We start from the raw sequence: 18,569 nt of genomic DNA on the forward strand, positions 1-18,569 counted from the left end.
CTATGATAACACGCGATTTATTGTGAGTGATTGTCAAATATCTGAAGTCGTAGTAAATGACGTCATCAGCCATTCATAAAATTGTCCCATTCATGCCGCGAGCGTAGCGTGTAGTACCTCCAAATATGGAAGTATGGATGACGTCATTACGCGAGTTGAGGAATTTCCACCAGATGGCGTAGGAGTAGTGATTGTAATGAATGAATGAATCAGCTGGGGTTGGGCTGTTCCGCATCGTATCGTCGTGTATAAACTTCGTTAACTTTCGATAACTTTTCATTTATTCGGTTTTTCAAACGCGTCGACATGTCGGCCGGAATGCAGATAAGTGCTAAGTTAGACCGTACGGATTCGAGCACACCGTGGGGATTTCGATTACAAGGCGGAAAGGATTTCAGTAGACCATTAACTATACAACGGGTACGTTATTCTCTAGTCTATATCAATTTAAATTTGAATTTATTGATGAAACGGCAATCATATACTCAATCACTCGCTTGATGTGTGTGATGCCTCAATACTTGAACTGTAGGCTCCAGTGGCCTTCGCATCTTTTTGGAAAATCATATGATGCCTGGAACGAAAATTTGAGTTAGAAGATTCTTACTAATGATTCTGAGTTCAAACTAAACTTAAAGGACGGGCGACAAGGAGAGGGTTAAGACTACTGAAGAGCTAAAACTGCCAATAACCTGTTCTGATTTTGTGTGACTCATAAAACTCATATAAATAGATAGCTGATATCCAATCTCAAGTACCGGACTTCACAAACATTGTTAGTTTGACCTAAGTATATATTATTCTAGGACAAAGTTATTTGACATTATTGGTGTCCTTATTTGTGCAATTATGTTACATACCCCGGTATGGCTACTGTTCAGAGCCTGAATGGGACACTTCTCTGAAAGTGCCATTTCAACTCCTGGCAGGGAGGCACAGAGACTAGATCCCACAGGAGAAAGAACGACTCATGACATGTTCCCAAAACTGTTAGAGTGCCTGACAGATTTTTCTGTTAAAAGAATTAATCAGATACCTCTCCATGCCTACCGGTATATAAAATCATGCATTAGTCCTAACTGCCATAAATTAAACGTTAACAATATGCGCAAAATCCAGCTGTCAAATACCCAGGGATCTGGCGCTGAATTTATTGGTATAAAACGATTTAATGTTAAATAGGCCTTTATGAAATCTGATCTACAGTATTTTGTTAACAGCATTATTGATAGAATTATTAATTTTTCGTCTGTCTAACAGACGGACTGTTTTAACCTCTCGTCAACAGATGTGAAACAAATTAATGATTCAAGCCCCGCATATATCTCCTCCCAGAACCTAGGCCTATACATACATTATGTAATTATGTATGCTGAACATTGCTTTTGACTCATGAACTGTCAGCCTGGCCTCCGGGTTCAGGCCTTTACCGTTTTAAGTGGTGATACTTCACTTACATAAGATCCTATTGTATGCATGGAATGCGTCTTTAGATAGTTATTGAAAATATTTTTTTTCACTATCAGTCATTGTTAGGCTACATGTACTTCAGTCATTTCTATCAGTCACCCTTCACATTTCTATTAAGGTTTCGATTTTCCTCTTGATTCTGGGACTCAGCTCTAGCCTACTAGGAATGAGTTGTTTTCTGAATCAAATTTCAAATAAGTACTTTGGACCAAATATGGATTCCAGACAAAGTTAACCTACATTAGGAATATGCCACAAAACCGCTGAGAAGAAAAGTTTGAGTGAATGAGTATTTTATGGGGTTTTTTTATTCCAGGTAACACCGGGTAGTTTAGCGGATAAATGTGGATTAAAGGCTGGAGATGTGGTCGCTAAGATATCTGGTGTCGACACGACGAGTGTGTTTCATAAAGAGGCTCAACAAGCTGTGATTAATAGTGGAAATTATCTAGAACTCGTCTTGCAGAGGTACGGGTTTAAAATCTTTGACTAAATGATTTATATTAAGTTTGGGTTAACATTCAGTCTCCTGCTTTAAAAGGAGTTAAGCTAAACAGAACTCCCAACTTGTCCATCCGGTCAGTGGCTTCAAATCTAGGCTGTCCAGGAGTTCCCAACGCACCTGGGGGAAATGGCTGGTCCTAAATGGCTGTAAACTGAAAGAAGGAAACAGCTATTAGAAATATATTTCAGTCACAATCTTCCCCCCTTTTTTTAAAGCATTTCCCCATTAAATACAGATAGAAGGAAATTGCTTATCATAAGCGGAAGTATCCTCAATAGTTTTGATAGTTAATAGAACTGTTCAAATATTTCTCAAGCTGATCATTGAATGATCACGCAATATAATATAAGGCCTGTATCGTGACTGTTCTTCTATCACACAATGTACCGTGACAGAGGTTAGAAAAAAGTACGTTCTATTCGATCTAGGTTTTGTAACTCGTACTACAAACGGACTATTGATGGGAAATTTGTGATATTAACCTGAATAAAGCTCTATAAAGCCTACACATAGTTACCTGTTCTTTAATACACAGTATAGACAACCTATTACTCGTTTATTTGTGCTCGTCCCAGCGCATTTAAAAGCACATTTGTACTGTATATCAAGTATTCAAACATTTGGTTATACCGAAATTGTCTGATCGATGTCAGAATATAACTGGTTATATGTCTAGTATGTAATGCCTCTATTCCTAAAATTTGTAATATGAACTTTGGCATTTTCTTCTAACGTTATTTATTAGGCTACTAAAAAAGCTTTCACCCTGAGGAATACCGATTGATAATTTCAATTTCAATTTATTCATCATAAATCCAAAGTATAAGATTGTGAATGAAGAAAACAACGATAACAACAAACAGACAAAAAACAAAAATGTGTGACACAAAGATGTGCACTAACAGAAAAATAATAAAAGGAGAGAGAACTAATACAATGTCTAACATATATATATATACAATATTATTTAAGTGATATTTACAAGCCCATGATATATGAATTTCGCAATATTTAAGAAGATTGGTTTATTGGGATTAGTAAAGGCCGAAAGAAAAGTGTCTAGGTTTAGATTTACAATATCATATTTAGTTCTTAAATTATCCTGCAGTTTACAATAAAAAAGAAAATGGGATTGATAAGATTTGGTTTGACGTATGTCATCTTTATAGTCAGAAGAGTTGACAGTGAAATAATGTCTGTGAATCTACTTCACATAAAAGATGAGTAGTATAGGGTGTGTATTGAGACCTGTACGAAAGCCTATCATTGCTCATTGCGATATGAACTCGATGACTTCGCGTCTTCTTCAGCGGTGGCTAAAATTCAGATAAAATTTCATCGCAAATAGTTAGATAAGTTTCTCCCGAGAAATAGATTCGTGGTTTTTTTTATGTCGCTGATAAGAAAGAGATACCGAATGAATGGAGTTCTGATCGTTGATTTCAGCGCTCCCGACTCGGCGTATTATGCCCGCTTTTATCTACGCTATTGTGCGTATAAAAGATCCGTCGTTGCGTTATTGAGAACTGACTGACTGGAAGCCGCAGGGTTGTATTAACCTTCCAGGCCCTATAATACATATAGCTATAACGTGCCACCACGGTGTGGTGAAACATTAAATGTTGGCGAAAGTTTTTCCATTCACCACCCATTGATGTAGGCACTTTGCTCGGTTGTATCTAGCGCTTGACTGATGCAGTCAATGTCAGTCAAAGCCAACAACTCTCCGATATACAGAAAACATCCGATCGCAACATTTACCTCTATATTAGTTTTTTGTGTTCATAAAGGTCGATATCTTCCCCGCAAAGGATAGAAATATTGCCTCGCTATAAAGCTGGGAAACCCCCCTGACTAGTAATGATCAGATTACCAATACAGCTTCAAACCAATCATGGAGAGACTCGAGCGATGCTAAAATGTTACCATAGCTATCCCTGAAAAGTGCAGTTTCTTGAAAAAATTTCGTGATTAAGTTGGCCTATAGGTATAACTGTACATTTATGCAATTCATATACACTAATATATCACAAACAAACAGGTGGATTATATATAGATATTATATACAGTTTTCAGTAATTAACCCTCCCTCAGTAGTTGAGCCCCCTCTCTCTCTCTCTCCCTCTCTCTCACTGGCAGTCTGATACACAATCAGTGGTTTGTTTGTTACTCAGTGAGATGTGATATGAAAGAAACCGATGTATCATAGATAGACTGACTGAAGGGCAATCCGAACGAAGAGCGAAGAATTCGTATCAGTTTCGGAAATATCAGTTCGAATTCGGGATCTATTATTTTTTCGGGTTTTTAGATATATATTAATTTTAAGATGTATCCTTTTCGTCGGTAAGTGTGATAACGTAACATTTTTAAGTAGCTTGAGTAGCCTTTTAAAATTGATTTTGTATTGAAATGTTCGAGGAATTTGTATGTTCATGATAAATTAATTGATAGAATATTCTGCTTTGAAAATCATTTCAAATTGTTGTTTAGAGAAATCCACGGCAAAATCGAGTTGAAGTTATCATTTTTTATTTTCTTGAAAAATGTAAAATTAAAATACAAAGACAATTTTGTGGTTTGATTCAAATGAAGCATATGTATTTTTTTGTTTATATTTCAGGGGAGGTGCTTCGTCCTATTATGCTCCTGATTCATACAGCTATCCAACATTCTCAGAGGCAGCTCAGCCAAGTCCATATAGTTCACAAGTAAGTCCTCCGTGGTCATAGATACCTGGCATTCTGGGCGAATTCGACCTAGCATTGCCCGCTAAGGTACTTAACAATGCTTATTTCCGGTTAATGGGTACCGTTCATGTATATACCACAGTTTATTCTAGAGCGATAAGGTCTAACGATAAAATGGATCTCCGGGTGATTATGTTAGTAGGCCTATATTCCGGTGGTTATTATCTTGTGTACGTGGAGATAAATTTTGTTTTTTTTTAAGTAACAATTTTAATTTGCTTTCAACAACTGTCGTCTGACCTTTTCAATTACCTAGCAAGATGAATCGAGAAATAATAGTACATTGAATCTATGATTAGATTTAAAATGTCAGAAGTTTTTGTCTTTGAAATGAATTCTTCGATTTTGCCTAAGACTGCAGTCTGTTTTCAAAATGATTGATAACCAGTCATCTCTATACCCTCTGTTTAGTGAGTTGTAACACTGATGATACCTCCTCTCCACCTCCCTCTCTCTCTCTCTCTCTCCCTCTCTCTCCCTCTCCCTCTCCCTCTCCCTCTCCCTCTCCCTCTCTCTCTCCCTCTCTCTCTCTCTCCCTCCCTCTCTCTCTCCCCCTCTCTCCCGTACAGGCCTCTGTGTGCTCGGATATACAGAAATTCCAGGTTTATCCTCAACTGCTATCTGTGTAAAACTGGTGTATGGTTTCGTTGTAGCAAATTTCATGTAAAATGTAATTCGTAGCAGCTGAAGTGGTTGTAGACTGAGAAAAAATTGTACACTTTTCCTAGAAAACTGACTAAATACTACCCTACATATGAAATATTAGACTTTATTTTCAAATTTCTGTAAACTGAATCTTACCGGCGATCGGACGTGAATCATTGCGAGCTTTCTCATTCCAGCCTAGATTAAGAAGCTTTGTTTGAAATATGAAGAATATCGAGCAAAATTTCTAACATTGCTTAATCTTGAAATGCAATATATAAGATACTATTGAAGTATCAATCGACGCTGTCTTTGAGAGTAACGTTTAATCTTAGTATGTCTAAACACCAAAAGGAAATTACTGCAATCCATCCTAATAAGATTGATAGTAAAGATCGCCAAAACACAAGGAAGTCCACAATTTTCAGTTATGATTTCGAAAGCCTGTAAAATCTAGCCTATAGAACAAGCAATGGCAGGTGAGTTTGCTAGGTTTCTGCTGTTCTTGTATTTGCGTTTTCTTCATACAGCGGCTGTAGTGTACATATCATATATCACTGAACTGTATATAGATGGCCCCTGGAACGAGTAGTACGAACCTGAGAGAAATAAGAAGATCTTATACATAAATGCTGAATTTATCGCAATAGATTATATGCTATTTCGTCATATTCTTTGTAAGAAAATTTAGGAGAAGATTTGGCACATTGTTACCTCGGACAAACTGGCTTGGCAGTGAATATTATTACTTATATATAAACATATCTTAAAAATCATTATGGAAAAAATGAATGTAGTTAAAAAAAAATTCATCAGAGTTCGTAAAGTTTAGAATTGTTTTAAATCTGATTGCGTATCTCGCTTATTTCGAGAGGTACTTCGTTCTCTCGAAAAATGATGACCACATTCTGTAAACATGTCTTTCTTACTTGAAATTTCCACTTCATCAATACAGAATCTTTATCTGACTGGATATCTGTGAGAACATCTTTTAGTCGTGTTCAATTCTGTTTTCTAAAATATGTCGAATTCTACAGTTTACAGCAAAAATGAATGTAATTTTGCACGAGTGTTGAGGATATGTGTGGTCCCTACATCATTTTGGGGGAAACCAAACATGGAACGCCCCACATAGTAGTAATGAGACTGAAAAATGAATGTGATAATGATATAGGGTAATTTCATTTCCTTTATCATACAGGCATTAGTAATCTGAATGACTGTGATAATTTCCCTGTTATCCCTTTTATTGGCCAATTATAATTACGCATTCGAAAAATATATTAAGTTATTCATTGTTCCTAGAACAAAGCCTTCTATGATATCATATGGCACCGGATCTCTCTCGGTCGGTCGGTATTCCGGTAAATGCATTCTCCTATGTTTAGTCATTCAGTCCGAGGAATTTCTGTCTCCAAACATACATTTTTGCTCGAGACATTTTCTTGGTAACCGCCATGAAATGGGACGTATATATACCTATTTATATTCGTGTGAATAGCTATGAAATATGTTGCCTATCTACGGTATTTTTCTGCGTATAAATGCAATGTTTTGTCTCATTTTTTAATTTCGTTTTGATAACATTATGTGTGTCGTTGTATGTACGCGTTGTATTAAATGGGAAATGGCTTATTGACAAGAATGCAGTGAAAAGCCGAGCATGCATTACTAATGCCACCGGTTTTTCTAATGAAATGAATTATGCGCTTTCTAGTATCGCCCTGTATGGACTACTTTATCAATTTATCAATGCCCAAAATAAACGAAATAAAACAATCTTGCATTGCTTGAATATTTGAGATGTTAATGTATTTTGTTATGGAGACGAGATTCCTTGCAGTCATAGCGCGTGATAAATTTATAGTCAATGGTTTTTTTTAAAGATGAATAGAAATTGTATGCTGAAGGCTGTACTTCATTTTTACATAGCTTCACCTACACGTTTAAGCCCTTCTGCTGGATTCATGAAGAAGCGAGGATGCATGATTAGTTAGAGTTTGAATCCATTTGATGTTGGATTCTTCCATGGAGCCTGAGTCTATTATTCTTCCCAGCTGTTCATTCATTCCCTTACCTCAAACTCGGGTTCAGATGACCTTTACAGTTTTACCTATATACCTGCCTCCTCGACATGCTATTAGAAATGTTCATACGTTATACGTTACTTAGAGCTATGAGCATGAGATGACTGCTCGTAACTTAAGACTGCCTATTCAGGGCTTCTAGTGGACTAACCCAGGAAGAGTCACACATTCAGTCTCCGAAATTCAATATTTACAATGCCTTAGATGAATGCTTCGAATTTTTCAAAATTTTACCTCTGATCCCAGTATACAATAAGTCTACAGTACTTAGATCTATGGGATAATGGTTCGGCAAACTGTCTAAGCTAGTCGATTTCATATATATCTAAACGTTGTCTGTTCTTGTTATTCATTTCTGAGAGAGGGAAATTTTTACATCATGCCGCGTAGACTGTTATAGATTTAAACTGATATATACCGACGTATGGCGTATATACCACGGTATACGCGTACCATATACCACCATATACCACGGTATACCACCAACCTCCTTACAACTTATATAACCTTCTCATTCAAGGTTATTATCCTCACCTCCCAGATTTAGTTATATACGCAACCGTTCAGATACAACCCAACTAGGCTTCTTCGTTTCAACATTTCTCGATGATGTTTTTACATCAGGAAATCCTATCATCGTGTAGTAACATAGAACATATTATACGTGTACTGGAACCCACATATTTGTTTTATTGAAAAAATGTTAATTTTTGTTCGGATTAAGTCGTTATTTATCTTCAATATTTGTAGAAATGAACGAAGTTGTTAGCAAGACTGCTAATCATTTTCATAGATCGAAGAAAGAAAATTCCTGCATCATCGCAATTTGAATCATTCGTTGATTTTCATGTTTTTTTCTCCACATTTTTATCGTTTCAGGCATATAATAATCCCGCTTCAAATTATTCCTCTTCACCAGCCTCAGGAATCGGTAGTCAAATGTCAAATCTTTCATTAAACAGGTTAGTTTCAATATCAAAAACGAGATGGCAGCACTATATAGACAATAATTTTGTTTATATCGCCCCGTGGTTAGTGCCGGGTATGTATATAGCGAAAAAGCGTAGAAATATTAGACTTTTAGGAAATTAACTCGCAGTAGTTTGTCATGCAAATGATTGCATGTGATAGTAGATAATTGCCAGCTCAAGAAGCATGATAAATTTTCATTCAGTTGCATAAAGATCTCTTTAAGTTATTTTCCAATATTTTCATTTGTATTATTTTCAATTTCGTGCTGACCAGTGGATAAGGAAGTGATAACCTTTAGTTAAGTTAGAATATATATCATTCATGGATTTCATTTTGTTTATGTTTCAGATCTCCGCAGCCATTCAGATCTTATGAAGACACTTCTCCAGGTCTGCATCAAAAAATGATTATTGTACTTACTAAATATAATTTGAAAATGTTTGAAATAGACGAAAAAAATATTGAAGCCAATTTCCAATTATGAATAATAAGTGAACATAATGAAAGGGGACCCGTGGGGCGGGGAAGTTTTCCATCAAAATCTCGAGGAAAAATTGTGATGAATGTAAATGTTTCAGAACCCATAAAAGTGAACGTTAATGTAGAAGTTGTGGCACCCTCGTCTGACGAGGGCGCCACTGTTCCCGTCGTCGTGCAAACATCGCAATACAATTCACCGATCGGACTTTATTCGGCTGACAATACGACGCAGAGCCTCGAAAAGAGCAAAATCGATAATCGGTAATGAATGAATGAAACCTCATCGGGAATCTTCTGTACTTACTAGTATGTAAGAATTACGTGCATGGGATCCTTATATTCCCAGTTCTCGAATAGCTGACCGAATAGACACCTGAACCTACCTTGAAAATCTAGGTTATTCAGGAATATTCTGTTACTGGGTTCTTTTGGGTTTTCATGCGAAATTCTTACATCTTTTGTAATCATGCTTAATGCCTATATGCTTCATAATCATCCATTATTTCAGGGAATGTGGTATCAATGGTTCGGTCTGTTCTTTCGCTTGCGTCTTTTATTGAAAATTCAGCAAATTTCATAAAAATAATTTTTATAGCATCTTTCTCGGTGTACTTTTCATTATTTTCGATTTTTGACTCGAAATATTTAGTTGTTAAATAATCCAAATATTCAGATAAGCATAAGTGAAAATAACGGACCTTGTTATTGGTATAAATGGTCACTCAGAGGAAGGCATGGAGTCTATGTATATCATTATATATCTATATTTGATTATTTAGGTTATGGAGGTGGTGCGCCATATCATCCAAGGTAGCAAAAACTTGTTGTGCGAAAAAGTGTTGTTATTTTTTCCCCCTTTTTCAAGATTTCGTCGCTTATTTTTTGTGCCTTTGGCATTTTTAATCGAGAGAAATTTCTATATATCATCATGGCTTGGAACTTGTGGATTTGACGAAAATCTGATTGGAATTAATGCTGTGAAAATCGATGTTTAATTTCATCAAATTCTTAAGTTTTCATATTTGAGAAGTTTTTGCATACATTTTGAATATACAGTAAACTCTGCTCAAGTTGGATCTTTTGGGGTCGTAAAAATGTGTCCGACTTAAGTGATATCTGAGTTGAATATTATGTATTTCATATATAGTGTCACAAAAGATATTTGAAAAAACATCCGAGTTGAACGGATCCGACTTGGGCTGAGTCTAATGGTTATACTTATACTGGGTTTTCTATGTTTATTTTCGTTCTGATTGAATATTATTTTCAATACTTATCTCTTCTTATCCTTTACCTTAATCAACTATTTTCTGTATACAACATATCTCTTAGTTTGCTTTTAGATTTAGTAAAAATGTCTTGCTTTTTCACTCTTTTCACAATTCATGAGTAAATGTTATTTTGTCCATAGATATCAATGAAATCCCCATACAATGTATATTACAGGGCCTATAGATATTTACACATTTTAATTTTGTCTTTGAAAATGATATTCAATTTAATGCACGTTTGTTCATGATAAACCTTTACAATGAACTTCACCAATTGTGAAAAAATCATCAATACCATAAATATCTTCATCATAATTAATTCTTTCGATTATTTATTGGTGAAAGTCATTTAGAACTGAATTTCGATATCTAGTTTTTATTACTAAACGGATTGATTTGCATGGCATTGCTTATTTTATATAAACCATAGGAAAAGTCCAACATTTGAGCAAAATTCCATTAAGAAGAAATCGCCGCCGACCGAAGCGCCCCCACCTGTACCAGAGATTCCCCCTCCGGTACCGCCACCGCCTAGCAACATGACCAACGGTAAGCCGGGGGTTGTGGTTAGTTCAGAGACGTTGAAACTGATTAAACAAGAAGATGAAGGTGTGGATGATAAACAGGATGTTACAACACATTCACGTACATTCCGTTTATTACAACAACAATTAGACAGGTATTAAACACACTTGGATTCATTCGGGCAAAATGCCTGCCTTAGCTGTTAAAAATCACTTCAATGGCAAATGGGAACTTTTGCATTATCCTTACTTTTCTGGCGCCATCAGATACCATCTATGAAAGCATTTTAGATGCTGTTTTGCCTGATAGAATGCAGAGTTAGAGTTTATTGCTCCAAATGTTTTGCATGCTGGCTGCCAGATTTAAACTAGATTTCAAATGTTCGATTTTTAACGGATTGTTAAAAATGAATTGAAAATATGCTCGCCGTCTGTAACATACGTACCCGTATATTATTATTCTGTCTGCATGTTGGATGTTGAATGAACTTTCATTTCTTTTAGCCTAAAGTAGATTTGATAAACTATTGTCTCGACTAAAAATTTCTTCTTGTTGCTAAATATTAAATCTTTTTATCTGAATCAATTGAATAATCTTCTATCAATGTAGGCAATATCGGAAAATTCTTTAATCACACTATTATTATATTATTATATGATCTGTTTTGACGCATCTTATTGAACTGGTATGGCGCCATGACCCAGAAATGCTATGAATTACTGGAAAAAAATATTCATTCGCATCTTATTCTAGAAACCTACTTAAATAAATTGTTTGGCACTAATATCTCTTTTTGAATTTCATTTTCAGTGGAACTTACAACCCTCAAGGTGAGTGTTAAACTTGAATTTGACTGCGTTTACAGAATAGGAACCCAGACCTGACTACCAATACTATTTGAGAGTAGAAACTACTATTTTAAGAGCTCAATTACTGCCAAAATTATCTAAATCCTCTAAAAATCAGAATAATTTCTAGTTCATTTCCAATTAAATTACTATTTTCGATCTGAAATTGTGGTCAAAACTACTACTATGTGAGACGCAGCGGTAGTCGGGTCTGGGAACCTAGTTCTCGCATTACTGGGTGCCTTGTTTAAGCTGTTGACATTTGATATGTTATGAACATGGTGTGGTATCTTACAGAACATCCCGGTGGAAAACGAATGTCACCGATTCTTACGAAAGAACGCAGCGAATCTCCCAAATCACAGTCTAAATTTGTTCCTAAACAATACAATTCACCTATCGGGCTTTACTCGGCTGAAAACGCCGCTTCAGATAGCGTGCAGCAATGGAAATCTATCAACCCGTAAGAATAAACTCAGCTGGTGGTGGAACTCAAATATATATATATATATATATATCAACCAACTACTCTTCTCTTATTTTTGGATTGATAACTGCAATACTGAGTTCATTTGTGGACGAATTCAATTCATCTCAACGTTTTGCAGTTTTCAACTTCAAATTCCTGCTGCCCATGGTTTACCAGCTTATCACATTCTATCTCTCCTATAACCTCTTGGCAGGCGTGGATCTACCAGGGTGCTAGGAGCACACCCCCTTCTCATTCAAAATCCTGGATCCGCCCCTGCTTAGATCACTCAGTTTCTAGTAATTTCCGATAGTTATTGGTTATTTCAAAAGCATATAATTGACTCGTTAATGTAACTGATAACTACCGGTTTGAGAAACTGTGTGGAGTGGGCTCTAATTACATATGTATATTATAATCTATCAGCACTTGTAAATTTAAGCTATCCCTAACATTTCAGGAAACCCACCTTGGCATAAGAGGTATTGTAAAATAGCACTAGATATTCGTAGTTGAAGCTTTTCTGTTTTTATTGTCTCACCCGGATATTTTCAACTCCCCACGTTCTGTATTTGATGCATACTCAAGATTTGCATTATTTGGAATATTTTACCTCCTATGTTATTTATCACAGCGTTGACATGCAACGATATCATGAATCTAAATTATCAATATCGCAATTTTCTCCATTGAAGGGTGATAAATTTTGTGAAATGTTGTCATGCCATATTATTTGCATGCATTTTTCCAAAAATGGATACAAAGAAAGCATGATAAGATAAATGCTATATTCATTCGTGAAGTTTTTCTAAAAAGATGAATGGCCAAAATAATTTCAGGAATAAAATACCCCCAGTCAGTAATAAAGCCACGAAATACGGCTCAAAAGATGAATGGGCTTAGTAAGTACGGACGGTGTATAGAGGTTGTAGTCCGTAGCTGTTTATGGTGTGTCTTGGCTGTGAATATATTGCAGTCATCTTCACTTTTCTAGCAGTGTAGAGGTCAAAGTTTCACTAAGAAATATCCTTTGATATTCTGGGGCCAGCGCCTCGGTTGTTAGTCTGGGTCAAGTGATGATGATATGCAGCTAAATTATAGGTTGCTGACAATATCTAGAAATCATTCAGACTTTAACCCGAGTGAACACAATAGATTATATACTGATTCAATGATCTATATAGTTATTGAAACACTTATCCATAAGAATTATGATTAAGAGAAATCCCACAATTGATGTCTAATAGTTCAAATTTCGTAAATGTGCTGAGACTACAATGTTTCAACTTCATTAGTGGGATTTTTCTTAATTTATGTGATGCATTGATGTTTTTTGTATTAATGTCTAAAATGCATGATTTTGAACAATATTCATTGTCCTGACATGTGATTTATCGTTTCTCAGTAATTAACTCAGAACTTGCATGAGAATTTGATTGTAATTTAATGATTTGATTACCTGTTTCTTTATTAGCCACCTAATTAACCGCATTATTTTTGCATGTTTGTTGTCTTTAGATCTACTAACTCTGAAACACCTAGTGACACAAAACCGGATGGTACGAAAATCTATCGGCCATCGGAAACCTACAAACTCGTTAAGGAGCAAGAATCGGTGAAATCACCTCGGAAATCACCAGTCAATGCGAAAGGCGATTCGCCACCGGCTTCGTCACCAAAAATGGGACGTACGATGCGCCACCTACAAATACAGCTTGACGCGCAAGAATTTCAGCCAGTTACCGTTCAGAAAAATGTATACAGACAGAAAGATGAGGAAACAAATAACAATGCACCGCAGACGATTACACAAACTACATTTACGAGTGAACCAGTTCGACCCCCACTACCGCAGTTCTCAACCGCTAAACCATACAGTGCGCCTAAACCTGCGTTCGCGAGTGGGCCGGTTAAATTTGAACCGGTGGCCGCACCATTACAACAGAAATCTTACTCGAGTTTCAATCCAAATACTAGTTTTACGAGTGACCCCCTCAAAATGGAGCCCTTGGCACCGCCTTTAGATCAAAGTGCCTCAGAGTTTGGGTAGGATGATTGTATGAAAATTACTTCAACGACATTCACTATTTCTCATTCACTGTTACTCTCTATCCAAATTAACTTTTTCTCATTGATTTCTTAATGTTTATCTCTTAATAATATAAGTGCCTACTGGTAATAAAACCAGTATTATTTGAGATTTTGAAAAAATGATAAGACTTAATGAAATATTGATACAATGCGATACAATGAATTTGAACAGAATCCTTGTGTATTTTTTGTAGCCTGAATGAACCTGGTCGAGACTACAATCAAATGCACGTCGGTCCAGGAGGAGGTGGATATCACGGAGCTCCTACCCACGCTCCTCCACCATTACCCCAGGCACCTGCTCCAAAATGGAGTCCGGCTAGCAGTGCTCCTCCGGCGAGAGGCCCTGCTGCACCCGGAGGCACTAGAGGAAACCCTAGGTTTGGTAAGAAAGGCGATGCTGCACTGAGAACTGATTCTGCTACTAGAATCCCGGTTTGTCATGGATGCAGCGCTCCTATCAGGTAAATCGAAGTTCAACCAAATTATCAATATGTCACAGAAAATCCAAAAAAAATTGTTGAATTTTTCATTTTGTTTATGTTTTTAGGGGGCCTTTTGTCTTGGCCTTGGGTCAGAGTTGGTGTCCGGATCATTTCACGTGTGCTAACTGTAATGTGAAACTGATTGATATTGGATTTATTGAGATTGATGGCCGTCTGTACTGTGAACGCGATTATGAACAATATTTTGCCCCTCACTGCACAAAATGTAAACAAACCATCGTCGGAGTACGTATTACTTGAAATGTCAGAATGATTTCGATTTTGAAAATGTTGTCCCTCGTTAATGAATGTTAAACGATATTTATTTAAGGATTGTGTGAATGCTTTAAGTCAAACATGGCATCCTCACTGTTTCCTTTGCACTCATTGTCGTCAGCCAATTGGAAGCGGAGGCTTCCACATGGAGGAAGGTCTGCCTTACTGTGAGAAAGGTGAGAACTCGGAGAACTCATTATTTATGGATAGAAGATCGTCCAAAGATACTTTTTGCGCCTTTAATCCATGCAAAACTCTTTTAAGATTGATCTAGTGGTACATGTATTGCGTTTTCAGATTGGGCTGAGATGTTCCAGATGAAATGCAATGGTTGTCAGTTCCCCATCGAACCCGGTGACAGATGGGTTGAAGCCATTGGCCAGAATTTCCATTCAGAATGTTTCAATTGTTCGGTAAGTTCGGTCTAAGTAACTTTCAAACTTTTCATTCCAAAAAACCTCATAGGCATATCACTTTGACATATACCCCTTGATTTGAGCTTCACTGGTATAACTTTTAATATCTTTTTCTGTAGGCTTGTCAGGTGAACTTGGAAGGATCAGCATTCTGTGCTAAGAATGGCAAACCTTACTGCAAGAAACACGCCTCTGGGCGCTTCTAAACCTTGTCAACCCACTACAGATTAAATTGTGCGTTGTTCTTAAAAACTTTGCGTGGAGTGGTTGCGCCGAATGCGAATACAAAGCTAATGTATGAGCAAAAGGCGGATTTCGCCTAAGTCAAAAAGGGATTGTGTTGATTGTAGCCACATTGTGTGTGATGAAACTTAGACAACAGGGAAGACAATTTTTTTAAGAGAGATATTGGTGCCTTTTGCGCTGTTAATTTATTGTAGTGAGTTATACATAAAAGAGAATTAACTTTATAGCTGTATTATTATTTTTATTCACTGATTTGTTTAAATCCATTTGTGTGATGAATAATATTATATCTGATGAATATATATATACATATATATAAAGTTTACGATGCATGTCTAATTTTTATTGTTCAGATCTGGGTTTATTGAACTGTGAATTTTTTAAATCTTTTCACATCTGTCTTATATAGCGCTATTTGGGTTGATTATTCTTATGGTATGAGTGCTATAATTTACGCTGATATTATAAAAAGTCTTAAAAAAATGTGTCTATAGAAATGCTTTGTCATTGCCAAAAGTAAATATAATTACCTATAAAGATAGTTATTTGTACATAGACTTTCAGCTTCTTTGCTAAGATGATGATATTGTTGGTTTAATCTGCGTCGTGCTGAATATGCTTGTATAATACTTCAGATTAAAGAATATATACGCTTTCAATATGGATAATATTAAAGACAATTACTGAATATCTTTCAAATACAAACAGTAGTATTCTTATTCAATATAGGAGAAGCTATAATTATAATATGTTGATATAGCGCTCGAGCCCTTGTATTAGATATGATTTAAAAGTGTGTACTGCTTAGTTTCTACCAAGTCTTCCATACATATTAATGATTGATACGTTAAGATTCTCTACACTGGATACACTGACTACACTGAGATGTTTTGTCAATGCATTGAAATTATTGTAATTCATTTCGTTGTTATAAAATGGTCACTAATATCTGTTAACAAGCTGTTGAGAATGTTATTTCTGAATGGATTTATGTAAGTTAGAATTCCATTCAGATATTTCAATGGTTATATGTATAATTGGTACGCTGTTATGCACGTCCATCACATCCAAAGTAAATCATTTTCATAAAAGTTTTGATTATTACAGTTGTTACACAAGTATTTTGTATGATGTGCGATTGATAAAATCACTTGCCAATTGTATCACAAACTGTTTTTACTTATTAGGTGGAAATAGAAATCCCTGCTGATAATAGTATGTTTGAATACATCGTTATACCCTAATAAATATTGCTTCTAAAATAAACTATTGGCTACTAAATATGGTGGATTGTTTTTTATTCTCATCGCTGCACTCCCGAAGATAAGCTAGAGAATTCGCGTTGCTGATACCACCGCCACCTTTTGGAATTTTTGTGAACTATGAAAAAGAAACGACCGAAATTTTACAGGACCCGTTCATGCATAATTACTTTAGTTCGCAGGATTTCCGCTAGGGGACCGTATGGTGCTGCCACCAGTTTGTACGCGACATTTGCTTGTTTTTTTCTAAATTGTATCCACGCAACATTTGCTTTTTTTTCCTAATTTGTATCCATAGCTGTATTTCGTATCTCGCAGTTGAAGATGGGCGTTAATGACACCACCTCCACCTTATGGAATTTTTGTGAACTATGAAAAAAGCGACCGAAACTTGTTCTTACGGACACCGTCCATGCATTATTACTTGAATTCGCAGAATTCCCGCTAGGGGCCGTTTGGTGCTGCCACCAAGTTTGAACATGACATTTACATGTTTTTTCTTTCAATTTGTATCCATCTGTCCGTCGTAGAAGGGGAACTGATTATCCGTCTGTCCTGATGTATGGGAATAGAACCAAATAATAACTAAACCACAATTGTTTTAAATACAATATGCTTTCAAAGCACACATTAATTATTATCGATAACATTGCTCCAGTGATCACTATAAAAACGCCAGTGACTGACACAGGATAAACACAGAGCAAACTCTTTACTACAAAAATAAATTGCCACACTTGTATACGCTGAAAGCTAGGATTACTGTTTTTTTTCCAATTTTTTATCAGACACAAGCTTCCTCTATATTATAATTACTATGTGTATTTACATCATTTGAAGATCAAAGAAAACAGTGTCATAAGAACAATCAGTGAGAGAAATCTAACAAAACGATTCTGTGACTGGAAAGATCTATTCTTCCATGTCCTACAGCAATAATTATTCAATTCTAACCCACTAAATCTGATGAATTCTGACGTTTCTGCCAAGAATGTAATTCCTTCATGAAAGTAAATATTTCAGGAAGCTGGTATCGAATTAGAGCAATGTTACTGAAGGCAGTTAACTTGCTTTCCACAGAATGGCAAAAAATCCTTTTTAACAAAAATTTGGTGTCGAGTAAACACATTTTTAAATACAGATATATATCAGCTTTCAGCGTATACAAGTGTGGCAATTTATTTTTGTAGTAAAGAGTTTGCTCTGTGTTTATCCTGTGTCAGTTTCTGACGTTTTGTATAGTGACCACTGGAGCAATGTTATTGATAATAAATAATGATTAATGTGTGCTTTGAAAGTATTTTGTATTTAAAACAATTGTCTTAGTTATTTTTGGTTCTATTCCCATTCATCATGAGACAGACGATTAATCAGTTCCCCTTCTACCAAGAACAGATGGATACAAATTTTCAAAAAACAAGCAAATGTCACGTTCAAACTGGGTGGCAGCACCATACGGTCCCCTAGCGGCAATTCTGCGAACTAAAGTAATAATGAATGGACGGTGTCCCGTAAGAACACGTTTCGGTCGTTTCTTTTTCATAGTTCACAAAAATTCCAAAAGATGGAGGTGGTGTCACCAACGCGAATTCTCTGGTTTCATCTAGCTTATCTTCAGGAGTGCAGTGATGAAAATAAAAACAGCAAAAAAGTTTATTGGTTCGCATTTATACATATTCACATAATAAAGCTATACACTATTATATACAGCGGACCGAGGTTTCTTGCATAAAGACAAAAAACTTCAATGAGGATGTATGAGTCAATGCAC

At 36.0% G+C, this 18,569-nt stretch overlaps 1 protein-coding gene across 5 annotated transcripts; it reads left to right on the top strand.

Annotated features, from left to right (window-relative positions):
* The first annotated feature begins 194 nt into the window (after positions 1-194).
* On the top strand, positions 195-16,807 carry LOC141904734 (PDZ and LIM domain protein 7-like). Of its 5 annotated transcripts, none has more exons than XM_074793382.1 (15): positions 195-420; positions 1,787-1,938; positions 4,599-4,686; positions 8,337-8,419; positions 8,778-8,818; positions 9,008-9,170; positions 10,611-10,859; positions 11,516-11,535; positions 11,851-12,016; positions 13,541-14,068; positions 14,308-14,577; positions 14,664-14,844; positions 14,930-15,050; positions 15,172-15,287; positions 15,410-16,807. In XM_074793382.1, exons 1-15 carry the CDS (start codon positions 307-309, stop codon positions 15,494-15,496), a joined length of 2,379 nt encoding a protein of 792 aa, XP_074649483.1. In that variant the 5' UTR covers positions 195-306; the 3' UTR covers positions 15,497-16,807. The 5 variants fall into 5 exon arrangements, with proteins under 5 accessions (XP_074649483.1, XP_074649484.1, XP_074649487.1 ...); XM_074793383.1 differs by lacking the exon at positions 9,008-9,170 and adding an exon at positions 9,689-9,719; XM_074793386.1 differs by lacking the exons at positions 11,851-12,016; positions 13,541-14,068 and adding an exon at positions 12,483-12,504.
* The last annotated feature ends 1,762 nt before the right edge of the window (positions 16,808-18,569 follow it).

This window comes from Tubulanus polymorphus, chromosome 4 (assembly GCF_964204645.1).
Source record: "Tubulanus polymorphus chromosome 4, tnTubPoly1.2, whole genome shotgun sequence".
NCBI lineage: Eukaryota > Metazoa > Nemertea > Palaeonemertea > Tubulaniformes > Tubulanidae > Tubulanus > Tubulanus polymorphus.

What these genes read in the sequence shown, in the direction of transcription:
- LOC141904734 (XM_074793382.1), top strand. Translation starts at nt 307, where the DNA reads ATGTCGGCCGGAATGCAGATAAGTGCTAAGTTAGACCGTACGGATTCG. An exon ending in TCAAATCTTTCATTAAACAG is followed by an intron (nt 8,420 to 8,777) that starts GTTAGTTTCAAT and finishes TTTATGTTTCAG; the next exon opens with ATCTCCGCAGCCATTCAGAT. An exon ending in GTAAACAAACCATCGTCGGA is followed by an intron (nt 14,845 to 14,929) that starts GTACGTATTACT and finishes TATTTATTTAAG; the next exon opens with GATTGTGTGAATGCTTTAAG.